This window comes from Monodon monoceros, unplaced genomic scaffold (assembly GCF_005190385.1).
Source record: "Monodon monoceros isolate NGI ecotype Baffin Bay Population unplaced genomic scaffold, NGI_Narwhal_1 Super_Scaffold_11, whole genome shotgun sequence".
Classification (NCBI taxonomy): Eukaryota; Metazoa; Chordata; class Mammalia; order Artiodactyla; family Monodontidae; genus Monodon; species Monodon monoceros.
The window spans coordinates 104,168,652-104,180,678 of record NW_021703767.1 but is presented as its reverse complement, the minus strand read 5'-3'; the positions used below and the strand labels follow the sequence as shown (position 1 = coordinate 104,180,678).

The 12,027-nt window shown below is 42.5% G+C and overlaps 1 protein-coding gene across 7 annotated transcripts in view; it reads left to right on the top strand.

The window, feature by feature from the left end:
- The window catches only part of LOC114890950 (schwannomin-interacting protein 1), a 567,141-nt gene extending 559,811 nt beyond the window's left edge, over nt 1-7,330 (top strand). For all 7 annotated transcript variants that reach the window (XM_029214918.1, XM_029214922.1, XM_029214920.1 and 4 more), the window contains 3 exons: nt 184-307; nt 2,688-2,781; nt 6,688-7,330. In XM_029214918.1, the coding sequence (XP_029070751.1) occupies nt 184-307; nt 2,688-2,781; nt 6,688-6,739 (270 nt within the window). In that variant the 3' untranslated portion in view covers nt 6,740-7,330. The remainder of the gene's footprint in view (nt 1-183; nt 308-2,687; nt 2,782-6,687) is intronic.
- Nucleotides 7,331-12,027: the final 4,697 nt, after the last annotated feature.

The window sequence follows — 12,027 nt, the reverse complement described above, 5'->3', positions numbered from 1 at the left end:
CCAATAGCATTTCAGATGATGTGCATATATGGAGGGCCTCACCTTGGGAAAGTCAGATGGGGAGAGCTTTTAAGCAAGGAACCTGAAGTGGGTGAATGAAGGTGGGTCTTTTAGGAGAAAACTGGGTCGTACGTTCAGTGTGCTTGCAGCTCACCCCTCCATTTCTTCCCTTTCTGTCTTCAGCTGCCACACATGCCTCATATAAGTGAATGCTTGATGAAAAGAAGTTTAAAGCCCACTGACCTGAGAGACATGACTATTGGGCAGCTACAAGTGATAGTCAATGATCTCCATTCCCAGATAGAAAGTAAGTGTAAGATGCTCTGGAAAATGGGATATTAAGTGTAAAATATCATGGGATGGATAGTACTATTTCCTGGGTTCAGCTCCTTGGTACGTTTCATTGGGGTCCTCCTGTGTACTTGCAAGGAAAAGAAGAGAATCACAACGCTCTCTTTTTTTGCTTTTTTTAACTGTAAAATGTTGAGAAACTTTAAGACTTTTTCAAGGTTCACAGAGGTTAGGGATCCCTTTTATTCATCTGAAATCCCCAGCTCCCAGCACAGTGCCTGGCATATAGTTGGCTCCCAACGCCTGTTTGTAGAATATAATTTAGTAGTTACAAGTCATTTATTATACAGTTATACGCTCAGCTTTACTTGCACGTACATTCATTTTAGGTCATCAAATTCTATTCGACTTATGCTGTGGGACTCCAGGTGGTGAAAGTATATGTGACCGATATGTGAAAATTATAGGGTGAGAAAGCGTGGGCCTTTTCCCCCCAGAATGAAGAAGGGCCTCCACAGGAAGTGTGCAGGGCGGGTGGTGAGTGAGTGGCATTCACTCAAAGTGATTGGTTACGCAGGGAAGGGCAGGTGCTGGACCAATGAGAGAGCTCACTCACTGGGAAAGCATGCTTAGCCCAGGTGAACTCACGAGCCCTCCAGCCTCTGGAACATACAAGTCCATAAAGTCCGTAGGCTGATAGATTAAAACCACCTAAGAGACATGCCAACCAAATGCAAACCAACTAGATGTATTTACTTATTCAGGTACAATAAAGGTATTGTGGTTATGTTCAATTTTTTTAAAAAAGAGACCTGTCTTTAGAGACACATACTGAAGCATTTACTGATGAAATAATATGATGTCTGAAATTCTCTTTCAAATGATCTAGTGGGAGAAGGGGAGATAGATGAGTTCAAGACTGGCCATGAGTTGATAACTGTTGAAGCTGGCTGGATGCATGGGGCAGGGGGATTCCTTAAACAATTCTCTTTGCTTTTGTATCTCTTTGAAAATGTCTATAATAAAAAATTTAAAACTTCATACAGAAAAGACATTCCCATGCACTATGCAGGCACCCTACTGAGTACTAGTATAAAAAGCTACCCTAAGAACCCACTAGAAAAAATAAAATTGGATGTATTCAGTGACAAGTTAATACCTTCAGCATTTTAAAATCAAGAGAAAGGATTTAACATTTTAATTAGGAAACCATAGATTCACAGGCTTTTAAAAAATTCTACTACATTTTAATTTTAGTTGAGCGTAAATTACTAGGAATTAAGGACTTAAAAGGCTTTCTGATCTTTTACCACTGAAACATCCTTCTTAGACTTTTAAATAATAACATTGCCAGCTAGTCCTTTTCAGGAGTAGATGGAGTTTTAGACCTCTTTGTATGACTTTTTTTGGTCCTTTTTTAAATTGAAAACTAATCTGAACTAAAGGCAGACAAATGCATCATTTGAGGTCAGGATCTCTGAAAACATTTCCAAGGAGGACCTCGCTGAATACCCCCTTCCTTTCTTTGATTTCTGGGCCCAGAGCTCTTGCTAAATGAATGCTATCCCTTATGTGTCCACATGTCCAGACCTAGAAGCTTTCACTCTTAGCTGATGTGAGGGGGGAAAAAGCAAGAGAGAGCCCCCTGCTTGTTTATATTTTTCAATGGCAGAAGCCAAATTAAACCCAGTACACTGATTTCAGGAAGACTAGTTATGTTTCCATCTATTTTATGCCCAGTAGAAATCCTAAAGTATACGTTCCTCAGCACCCATTGTCCAGAGAACTCAGGGGTTGTTTCTTCAGGTCTTTCACATCTGGTTCTCCCACAGCTTTAGATATTACTGTTTCCTAGAACAACCTGCACGTAGGCTCCTCGCCTCGACCCCGAGGAGCCTTTGAGCATCCTCAAGGCGCCTTCCTCCCCAGCAGGGGGTCTGATGGGGCTCTTGTCGGGTGCAGTGGCCCCCCAGCTCTCCGTGTGGCAGGAGCACCCTGAAGATGAACGGTGGAAAACTGAACGTGCCCCAGACTTCCGCGTTCACATTTCTTGAAAACAAAATCCCGCTTCTTCTAACAAGCTGTTTTCCTAACAGCTAACAATTTCTTTTCCCACTCTAATGTGAATGTAATTGGATATACTTTGTACTCCTTTTCTGTCAACACTTCTATAAGTATGCAAGCTAGTCGTGCTCTCAGATTGGTGACCTCTCCTGGGCTTATGAGAAGCTAATGTAAGAACTCTACATTTTAGCAAAAATAGTCTCCTGCTATGTTTAGCTCTTTGTATATATGTATGTATCTATCGTACGTACATAATGGTGCATAAGTGGTTTCACATCCTGACTTAGATGCAATTTTATCTGTTTCTAAATGCTTTCGTTTCTTTGCCCCAGGCTTGAATGAAGAGTTGGTCCAGCTGCTCCTCATACGAGATGAGCTGCACACAGAGCAAGACGCCATGCTGGTGGACATCGAGGACCTGACCAGGTCAGTGGTGCCTCATCTTTGCAAAGAAGGAAGGAAGCCTGGGATGGTTGGAAGTCTAAGAATTAAGGCAAGAGCGAGCTCTAGAGAACTTCTTTCCTTACTTCCATCAGTAACTCGCCTAATCTCTGCTGGTGTCAGCTGTTTAGATGGAGGGGAAGTGGCCAAAACTGCTCCCATCCAAATGCATGGCTTCTTCACAACCATCCTCCCCTAGTGATGGATTGTAAGTGCATTAGAACTTCATCCACCCCCACTTAAATCAGGTCAGCAATTCTGGCCTAAGGACATTATCCTGAAGGACTGTCCCCTTGAGAGTCATCCCTAAGCCATTCCATGCTGGCACGATTCCAGCACGTGGTGGGTGCCACCAAGTGGCACTTGCTGTTATATGACCTGACTCTTGATCGCATCTGCCATGCCCGGAAGGCAAGGACACTGGCATCTTTCCACAGCACCAGCGCCACCAGATTGCTCTCACCATGGGGAGACTCCAAGACTTGAGTTTCTAGCTGGGCCTGGTTCCGAGCGCCTGTCTGTAAAGAGGTAAAGAATGCTTCCTTCCCTGGGGCATAGGGAAACTAGGCTAATGCTGGTCAAGATCTTGCATTTCTTCATAGTTTTCCTTGTGGAAAAGCCTCTCACCATAAACATATAAAGTATATGAAATACCGTGAGCATTCCTATGATCCTATACTGTATTTACGATGCCGCCTTTTCCGAGACAGTTTATAGGAAGTCTTTAAACCACAAGGCAACAGTTATTATTAATCCCAGAAATGGTATTCAGAGAGTAGAAGCTCCCAAGGAGAGAAAGAAAACTGCTTGTCACGGTAACATAAGGAATTAACCACATGATCCAGAGCCATCCAGGAGAAGTTTGAAAACATATGTAGTGAAAATGCTCTCAGCACTCACCACAGGGACCACTTCTCAATGTGTAACACTGGGTAAAATATTTTTCTAAATGCAGTGTTATAGAAATAGCTTGGGTAGCAAAATAAATGCTGCAGAACTATGTTTAAGTTCGTTTTTAAAGACCTATGGGCAGCACTCTGTTTTGTACGCTTTGGATGTTATATTGCCTCACTCCTAACAAAAAAACGAAAACAAAAAAACCCAGAAGGTCTTCTCATACCTTCTTAGCATATTTGCCTGCATGTGAAATATAGTAACACTCAAATACTATTATTGCCCCCTACAGCTGTATTCGGGCACTGCACCAACAATTGTAAGACACCTGCCTTTTTGTTACGCTAACAACTTTGCATATAGGGATTAAGATTATGGGAAATCAGTAGTGAAATATACAACCAGGACATGCATCTTCTGAAAAATATATAGACTCTTTCGTCAATTCTGTGGCTTGCCTATGATAACAGAGACCGTTTCTCTGCCCCTCAGAGCAGCGTTGGCACCCCTCGTTGCTAAGACGACATTCAGAGGCTCCTCCCTTCTCTCAGAATGTTAGGCTATTACTTAGGTTTGCAGTGAATTTTGCTTATCCCTTCAGATGGTGTGATCATGGGAGACAGGGTGGGCAGAACCATGGGGTTCAAAGGAGAGGAGTCACTAATTTAAAGGTACTGGAGGAACCCTTTAAATTAGAGCAGGTGGGGAGAAGTTTCTATGCCCATTCCTGGCTGCAGAAATATAATTTTGCTCATGGAGGGATCTAAGGATACTTAAACTTCCTTAAAGGTAGCAGTGCCAGAGTTTTGCAGCCAGATCCCAGAAGGCCAAGCGCTTGGCCGCTGGGAAGCCCTGTTCACCTATTCCCTTTACCTGTGCAGCTCCTACCATTCAGGTGCCAGTTCAGATCAGTGGTTCTCAATTTTGGCTGCACATTGGAACCATCTGGGGAGCTTTTAAAATACTGATGTCTGGGTCTCACTCCCAGAGGTTCTGATTTAATTATTCTGTGAAGTAACCTGTGCATGAGGAGTTTTTAAATCTTTCCAGATGATTCCAATGCACAGCCTAATTTGAAAACCCTGGGTTTAGGTACCTCTTTGGAGAAGTGCTCCCTGATCCCCCAAGACTGATGTAGGGCCCTCTGTGCTCCTGGCAGCATGGCATCCCTCCCAAGTAGAGGCTAATCCTATTGTGTTATATGGTTTACAACCAACCTGGCTATAAGCCCCCTGAAAGCAGAGACAACACTATTTTCATTCATTGCTGTGTCCTCAGAACCTAATACAGGGCCTGCCAAGTACGTAGTAGGTCCTCAATAGGGATTGTTGATAAAAAGAAGTCCTTGTGGGGTTTGAGTGAAATAAATCCTAGTAAAGACTTTATAAATAGTTGACGAGAACCTTTTGGTTTTATGGACGGAAACCCTTTCCCTCCTTTGTTTACAATTTTAATGAAATTCACCCTTGTATATATGTCTCAAAATAACACCCAGCTTTCAATATTTTCTGAAGCTCTTGCCTGCCTGTTCTTTCCTTCTGTCTCAGAAAACCCCTTGTTGTTTGTATGCACTCACACACACGCACACACACACACACACACACACACACACACAGATACATATTTTAAAACTGCTATAAGAACTACACTTTAATTATCTACCACGGAATCTTAGTCACTGGGCATCAAAATATTTCTTGAGCTGAATTTGTCCAAGTGAGGCCCATGAGCTACTTTATGAAAATGTTAAAAAAAAAGATGGTCTGCTAGAAGGCATAATTTCTTTTTTAGGAATAGGGTGCTATTGATGTCTTTTTCCTGAGTCCCTTTGTTGGTAAATGAATATCAGAATATTCTTTGTGGGCTGCTGCATGTGGCAGGGACGCTGCTGTCACTTCTCTGTTTCTGAATGTATTTGCCCTGTAACACAGATGGGAGACATTCTGCATAATACCAGTGAGTTTAAACTTGATGTCACTGACTACCCAAGGCTAGGCAACACCCAGAAACTGCCCCTGGACCTTTGATGACAGCTGAAAACCACACCCTTAGATGCTTTTCTCTTGCCAGATTTATAATTTCCTAAGATCCTCCTTCAAAACATTTGTTTCTTGCAGCCTTCAGACCCTGCCACTCCCTGGGAAGACGTTTACCTAGTGCCCGATCGAGTGACGTAAGCAGCTTAGCCATTCCTCCCACTTCGCCTCCACTGGCCAGCTGCTGGTTAGCCCAACCTTGGGCTCACAGGCCGTAATAGGGCTTGATGAGTAAGACTCACCCCACCCTGTCGCCCCCTCACTGCCGTGATCATGCCCTTGGGACTGAGGGGGGAAAAATATGCAAATGTGGGAAATCTTGACAACCACAAAGGCCTACCGTTTGTTTGGAAGACATTAGCCGTTGTAAGAATAAAATTGAACTATTGTATTATTAACAAGAGCCTTGTTAATACTTAAGATTTGCATCTATGTGCGTGTTTGGATAAAGTAGTCATGCAGTTACTTTCTATCACAACACCTTGTTTTGACTTTTTGCTTAGCACTTAATCTTCTATCTGCTATCTCCTTGCTTGCTGTCTGTTCCTTTCTTGTCTCTTTCCATTACAATATATACTCCATGAGAACAAAGATCATTGTCTGCTCACCACCGAATCCCCAGCACCAGGAGCACAGAGAAGGCACATATTAAACATTTGTTGAATAAATTATCCTAGTTACTTTTCTCTTTTCATTTTTAAACACGGCACTTTTCTTCTCAAAGGAATGTGACATCTACATGTCTCAGGTTAATCCAGTGGCTTACTAAATAAAAGGAATCGTACATAGAATATAAAACTTGGAAGAGGGCAAATCCATTTGAATGAAGTACCATTTCTTGAGTCTCTTGATTTCACTATGAGTAACTCCGAGCCTCCGTTTGGAGGATGTCTTAGCTGTTGATGGGAAAGCAGTTTGGCTTTCTCCTTAGCACTAAATAATTGTATTATTCATTTTACAGACACGCTGAGAGTCAGCAGAAGCACATGGCCGAGAAAATGCCTGCAAAGTGAAAAGAAGCCATCCAACCAGAGGACAAGCTAGAATTTATTTTGCTTCTGTGGTTGTAAAAATGCTGTTGCTAAAGGTGGCATAGAAACAAACAAATATCAGTGTTAGTCATCGATAATGTCTGAAGCTTAACGTCCAGTGACTGGCCTTTGCTTCTTAATTTATTTTAATGTTTTTACTGTGCCACTAAATATCAGGCATTTTAATAAAATATTGTTACAAAAAATGTACAGTACTTACACCATCCCAAGTCATGGTTAATCAAAGAGGGTAGTTTTAACTTTATTTTTATTTGTTTAGAGATTCTGAGTTGGAGCAGTATTTTACCATTTGACTGCTTTCATTCTTCACTGTAGTTTTAAAGAAGAACTGTAAATGACGGTGCTATCCAAGTCAAAAAATACATGCCTGCCTCGTAGTGAAGTTGTAGGTCTCTGTAATATGTATATTTTAATCAGTTTTCAACATTTTGTGAATGTTGACTACCTGAAGTTCATTTTTAGATGTGCTATTAACATTCTGTTGGATTCAGAGGGTTCCTTAAAAGTTTTATGTATAAATATGTAAAATAAAAATTAAAACTTTGTTTCATAGGATATGTCTTTTTGCTCACTAGCAAGCCCTACACTGGCTGTACTTCTTCCATCTTCACTCTTCCTCAACTGAAATCCCCACCGGGAAGCTTTTATCAGTGAAGAAACAAAGGGCTCCGGAGAACAAGAAATGCAGGGAATCGCCAAGAAGATCGTGGAGAGTATGGGAGAGTGTGTGTGTGTGTGTGTGTGTGTGTGTGTGTGTGTGTGTGTGTGTGTCTGTGTCTGTGTGTGTCTGTGTGTGATCCAGAGATGACAACATCAGGCACATCAGAGCCAGCACTGTTACTGCTGAAAGTTATCAGTCTGGAATTTCAATACTTTATTATTTAATAGCTGCTGGTTTTGTCAGAGCCAATGACTGCATCCAAACTGCGTTTCCCAAATTTGCCACGTGAACAGACGATGCCTGCATTTACACTTTTCCCAAGGCCAGTTGGTGCCATTTTTCACATTTTAACCACCTCTATTGGTCTCATGAAGAAAAATGCCAAGTCTAAAGCAGGTTACAGACTGTTCCTCAATAGGTAGAGAGTTTCAGAAAATCGATGTAATTAGCGAATGTCCACGCAGGTATTAGAGAACCTTAAACTAAAGCTGAGATGAGCAATCAACATTCCAGAGCCACCCACAGACCACCTGGTTTCACTATAAGGTCCATGATGTAATCTGAAGATAGAAGGTTAGTCAGTTTCCTTTTTTAAAAATACCCAGATAGATATTTTAAGTAATTCAGAGTTGCCAATTTTCATAGCCTTCTTCTTTTAGTAAAATAGTCCATCTTACATTGAAACACCCATCATTTCTTTATGGGCTTCAATCAAGTTATTTTCATTTGGAATAGAAAAATAATGCAGCCCATAAATGTATTTTGGTTTTCGACAGTTGGCTATGGAACAGGACAGGTTGCTCGCCACTGGGCTGAAGGGTGGAGCCCGAAGTCCTCTTTGCACCAAGGTCTCTAACTGAACCCCGAAGTCCTGCACCAGCTGTCAGTGCTCCCCTGGGGTGACTCCAGCCCTGAAAATCTAGGCACAGCTAGTGGAGCTTTGTTGCTTCAGCTGGGTGAGAATATTGGTCACTAAGCCAGCGGTTCTCATCTTCAGCGACACAGTGGAATCACTTGGGGAACTTTAGAAACCACGGGGGCCTGGGTCCCACCCCCATAGACACTGATTTAATTGGTCCAGGATTTTTTAAAGGTCCCTTGGTGACACTAATATAAAGAACCACTACCTTGGACTTCCTTCTTTCTTAGCTTTTCTTAAATCATTTTTTAGTATCTTTTTTTTTTTCTAATTGAAATATATTCCCATTAATTTGGAACTTTGGGGGAAAGCCAACCTAGGAAGAATGCCACGAAAATGCCTGAGCCCGAGTGAGAGTGGTAACGTGACCGAAACCTCCTACAGCGACATCTGTAACCTGAAATCCTGACGCTAAAACTCAGCCCACCAAGAAAGACGATCTTCATTCTTTAAATCCTTGCCAGAACTGCCAACTCCAATAAGAATTTAGAAATGAGTTTTCTCTTTGTCTTAAGCAATGCTGCCTCTCTGGCTTGAAGTATGTTCTGAAGAAATCCATGGCCTCGAAATGCTTCAGTTGTCTGAAACCCATAATTATAAGTGAAGAGCCCTAACTCGAGAAGGAAGGAAGTGAGATTACACCCACAAGGGCCCCTCAAAACACTTCCGGGGGCAAAGCCAGCTGAAAGAAGAGCAGTTCTTCCCACCACCCCAAGACCATCAAAGGAGATTATACCAGTGTACCCATGTTCCTTTCACACTTCCCTGCCTCTGGTAGAGATGTCACCAAGTGACTCACCTCCGAGGGGATTCTTTCAAAATCGGGTCTTTCCAGCCCCTTTGATTAGCTTTTTCAGCAAGGACTGGGATTATTCCCAACAGGATTCTTATCTGCTGTAGATCACCCTTCCATACATTAATTAGCACCCTCACTAGTTTACCTGGCTGAGTTAGATGTTAGAGTTCCTGAGTTAAAAAATAGGGCCGCCTATCCTCCCAATTTTAAGAGAGAGGTGTAAGCAAGAATGCACAGGCTCTAGAGCCAGAAGGGACTGGGCACAATGCTGACTCCACCATCTTCCTAGTGATTTGACCTTAAGCAAGTTACTAAAGCTCTACGTTATTTTACCTTCTGCAGATAAGATCTCTTGGGATTATTCTAAAGATTGAATAAAACAGTGTCTGTGAAAGCACTGGCACCCAGTAGATACCCAATAATTGTTGACAGGAGAAGTAAATGATCACAGTTTGGGTAGAGGAGGCATTCTGTATTTTACCAGTTTCTGAGGTTTAACACATCCTTGTAGGCTTTTTCTTGTTTATTAATCATTAACTTACAAAACAGATGCTTAAGGGAAAAGTTCACTTCAACCTTCAGGCCCCCCTCCCTCCTCCAAATACTGATGTTAAAACTTAGAGTGTATTCTCACACACCTTTCTCCACACTTATACAAACAGATACACACATACAGGTTTTGTGTTTCAATTTGTTTATGCAAAGGTGGGAGCACATAAAACTCAGTGCTTTGCAACCTGCTTTATCCGTGGACACCCTTCCAGGTCAGTACATACAGACCTAAGCCATTCTTTTTAACAGCTGTATAGTAATGCCCAGTATGCTGGAACATACTTTTATTAGTCATTCCCTTTACTGATGGACATGAAGGATCTTCCCAGATCTCTGCCACTAAAAATAGCGATGCAATAAACATGCTTGTACTTACATCTCCATGGGCTTTAATTCTGTGATGACCTCATTTTTTTCTTTAAACATTACTTGGTATTTGTTTAGATACTTCAAACTACAGAGAGCTAATTAAGGTAGGGAAGACCAAGTGAGTCTACTGAAGAGAAGTTTAGTTTCTTAAAAGAAAATTAGACCAACTCCCCTTATCTGACTAACACCAACTCATTTCTAGAGCATAGCTGTTACTTCCTTGATGCAACTGTTTCTTTCTCTCTATTACACACACACACACACACACACACACACACGCACGTGCAACTTGGCCTCCAAGGATTGTCATCTGCTTCCTGAATACAGATTTTTCTCTATTTCCTGTTTGAGGGTAGAGGCAAACCTCAACCATCTTTGTAATGATAGCCCTCAGCACAGAACGCAGAGTTTTCTCTCGAAGAGAAACCCTGATCATTGGGACCCACCCTTTTTCTTTGTGGTACGCGGGCCTCTCACTGTTGTGGCCTCTCCCGCTGCGGAGCACAGGCTCCGGATGCGCAGGCTCAGCGGCCATGGCTCACGGGCCCAGCAACTCCGTGGCATGTGGGATCTTCCCGGACCGGGGCACGAACCCATGCCCCCCGCATCGGCAGGAGGACTCTCAACCACTGTGCCACCAGGGAAGCCTGGGACCCACCCTTTTGACAGTTCCACTAGCTGGTGGACCCTACTCTTCCTGATGCCTGACGCCTCTTCTCTCAGCTGCCGGAGGAGCCCCTCAGCCTGATTTTCACTCAGGTTTAATCTCATCGTTTTCAAGCTTGAAACCCCGTGACTGGCTGACGCTTCTTAAGTCCCTCCCCTCTCAAAATTTTTGATCTATGATCCTGGAGACTTTCCTTCCACAGAATGTCATCTCTGCTGTCTCTGACAGACAGCCCTATGGCGGGTATAGCTAGCCATCTACTGAAATTCATCCCTCTCCACCATGTTCTTAGTTACATAGTTGTCCCTGGGAAGTGGCTAAACAAACAGGGACTACATTTCCCACCCACCATCCATTTGCATTTAGATGTGACCCATGACAGATTTTCACCAACAGAGTGAGTGTGATGTGTCTTAATTCTAGCCAAGGCTTTGAAGAAGGGGTTTGCCTTCTCCATGGTTTCTTTTTCTCCTTGCACCAGCTGCTATCACAAGGACCTAGCGGAAGGCAGAGCCAAAATATGGAAGGAGTTTGGGTCCCTGAGTCAACTGCACGAAGAGAGCTGCCTGCTGTCCAGTAGGGTTTGCCCCATACGGTTGCAGAAGTGAGAAAAACTCTGATTATGTTTGAGCCATTATACTGCATTGAATCTCTTTGTTACCATAGCTAGCATTACCATAACTAATGCAAGTCCTTAACAAGGGCAGCCATAGTCCTTTAAGAAAGAGCTGGAACACAAACCCAGGTCTCTGAAGACAAACCCTGTGTTCTTAACCACCAACCCACACTGCTAGAGGCTGTGCCTCTTCCCTCTAGAAAATCTTCTTTAGGTCAGTGACTCACCCTTTTTCACTTCATGGACCTCTTCAGTTTAGTTTAAATCCTAATCCCCAGTCTATATCTTCCTTTAGCCACTGGGGCAGAAACTGGATAAGGTCAAAATAAGACTTGTCATGAGCAAACAATCAATTCATTCCAGAAACAAGAACTTGGATTTTACTATAATGTCAGAAACACAAATATTTATCAAGTGACTACAGGAGACCACTTTGGTGTCCAACTGGAAGAGCCTTGGGTATCTGCAATCCTCAACACCAGGCTTTGACTATTACCACCCCAGCTGAATTCTGATGCTTAGAAATGCAATTACCTTTTGCACTGACGTTCATTTATTTTTTCTAAATAGGATATGACACATTCTTATGAAGTAGGTTGACGGGTAATGAGTTTTTCAGGATATTTTAATTGAGGCTTATAGTCAGTTGTTGGTATAAATTAGTATTAT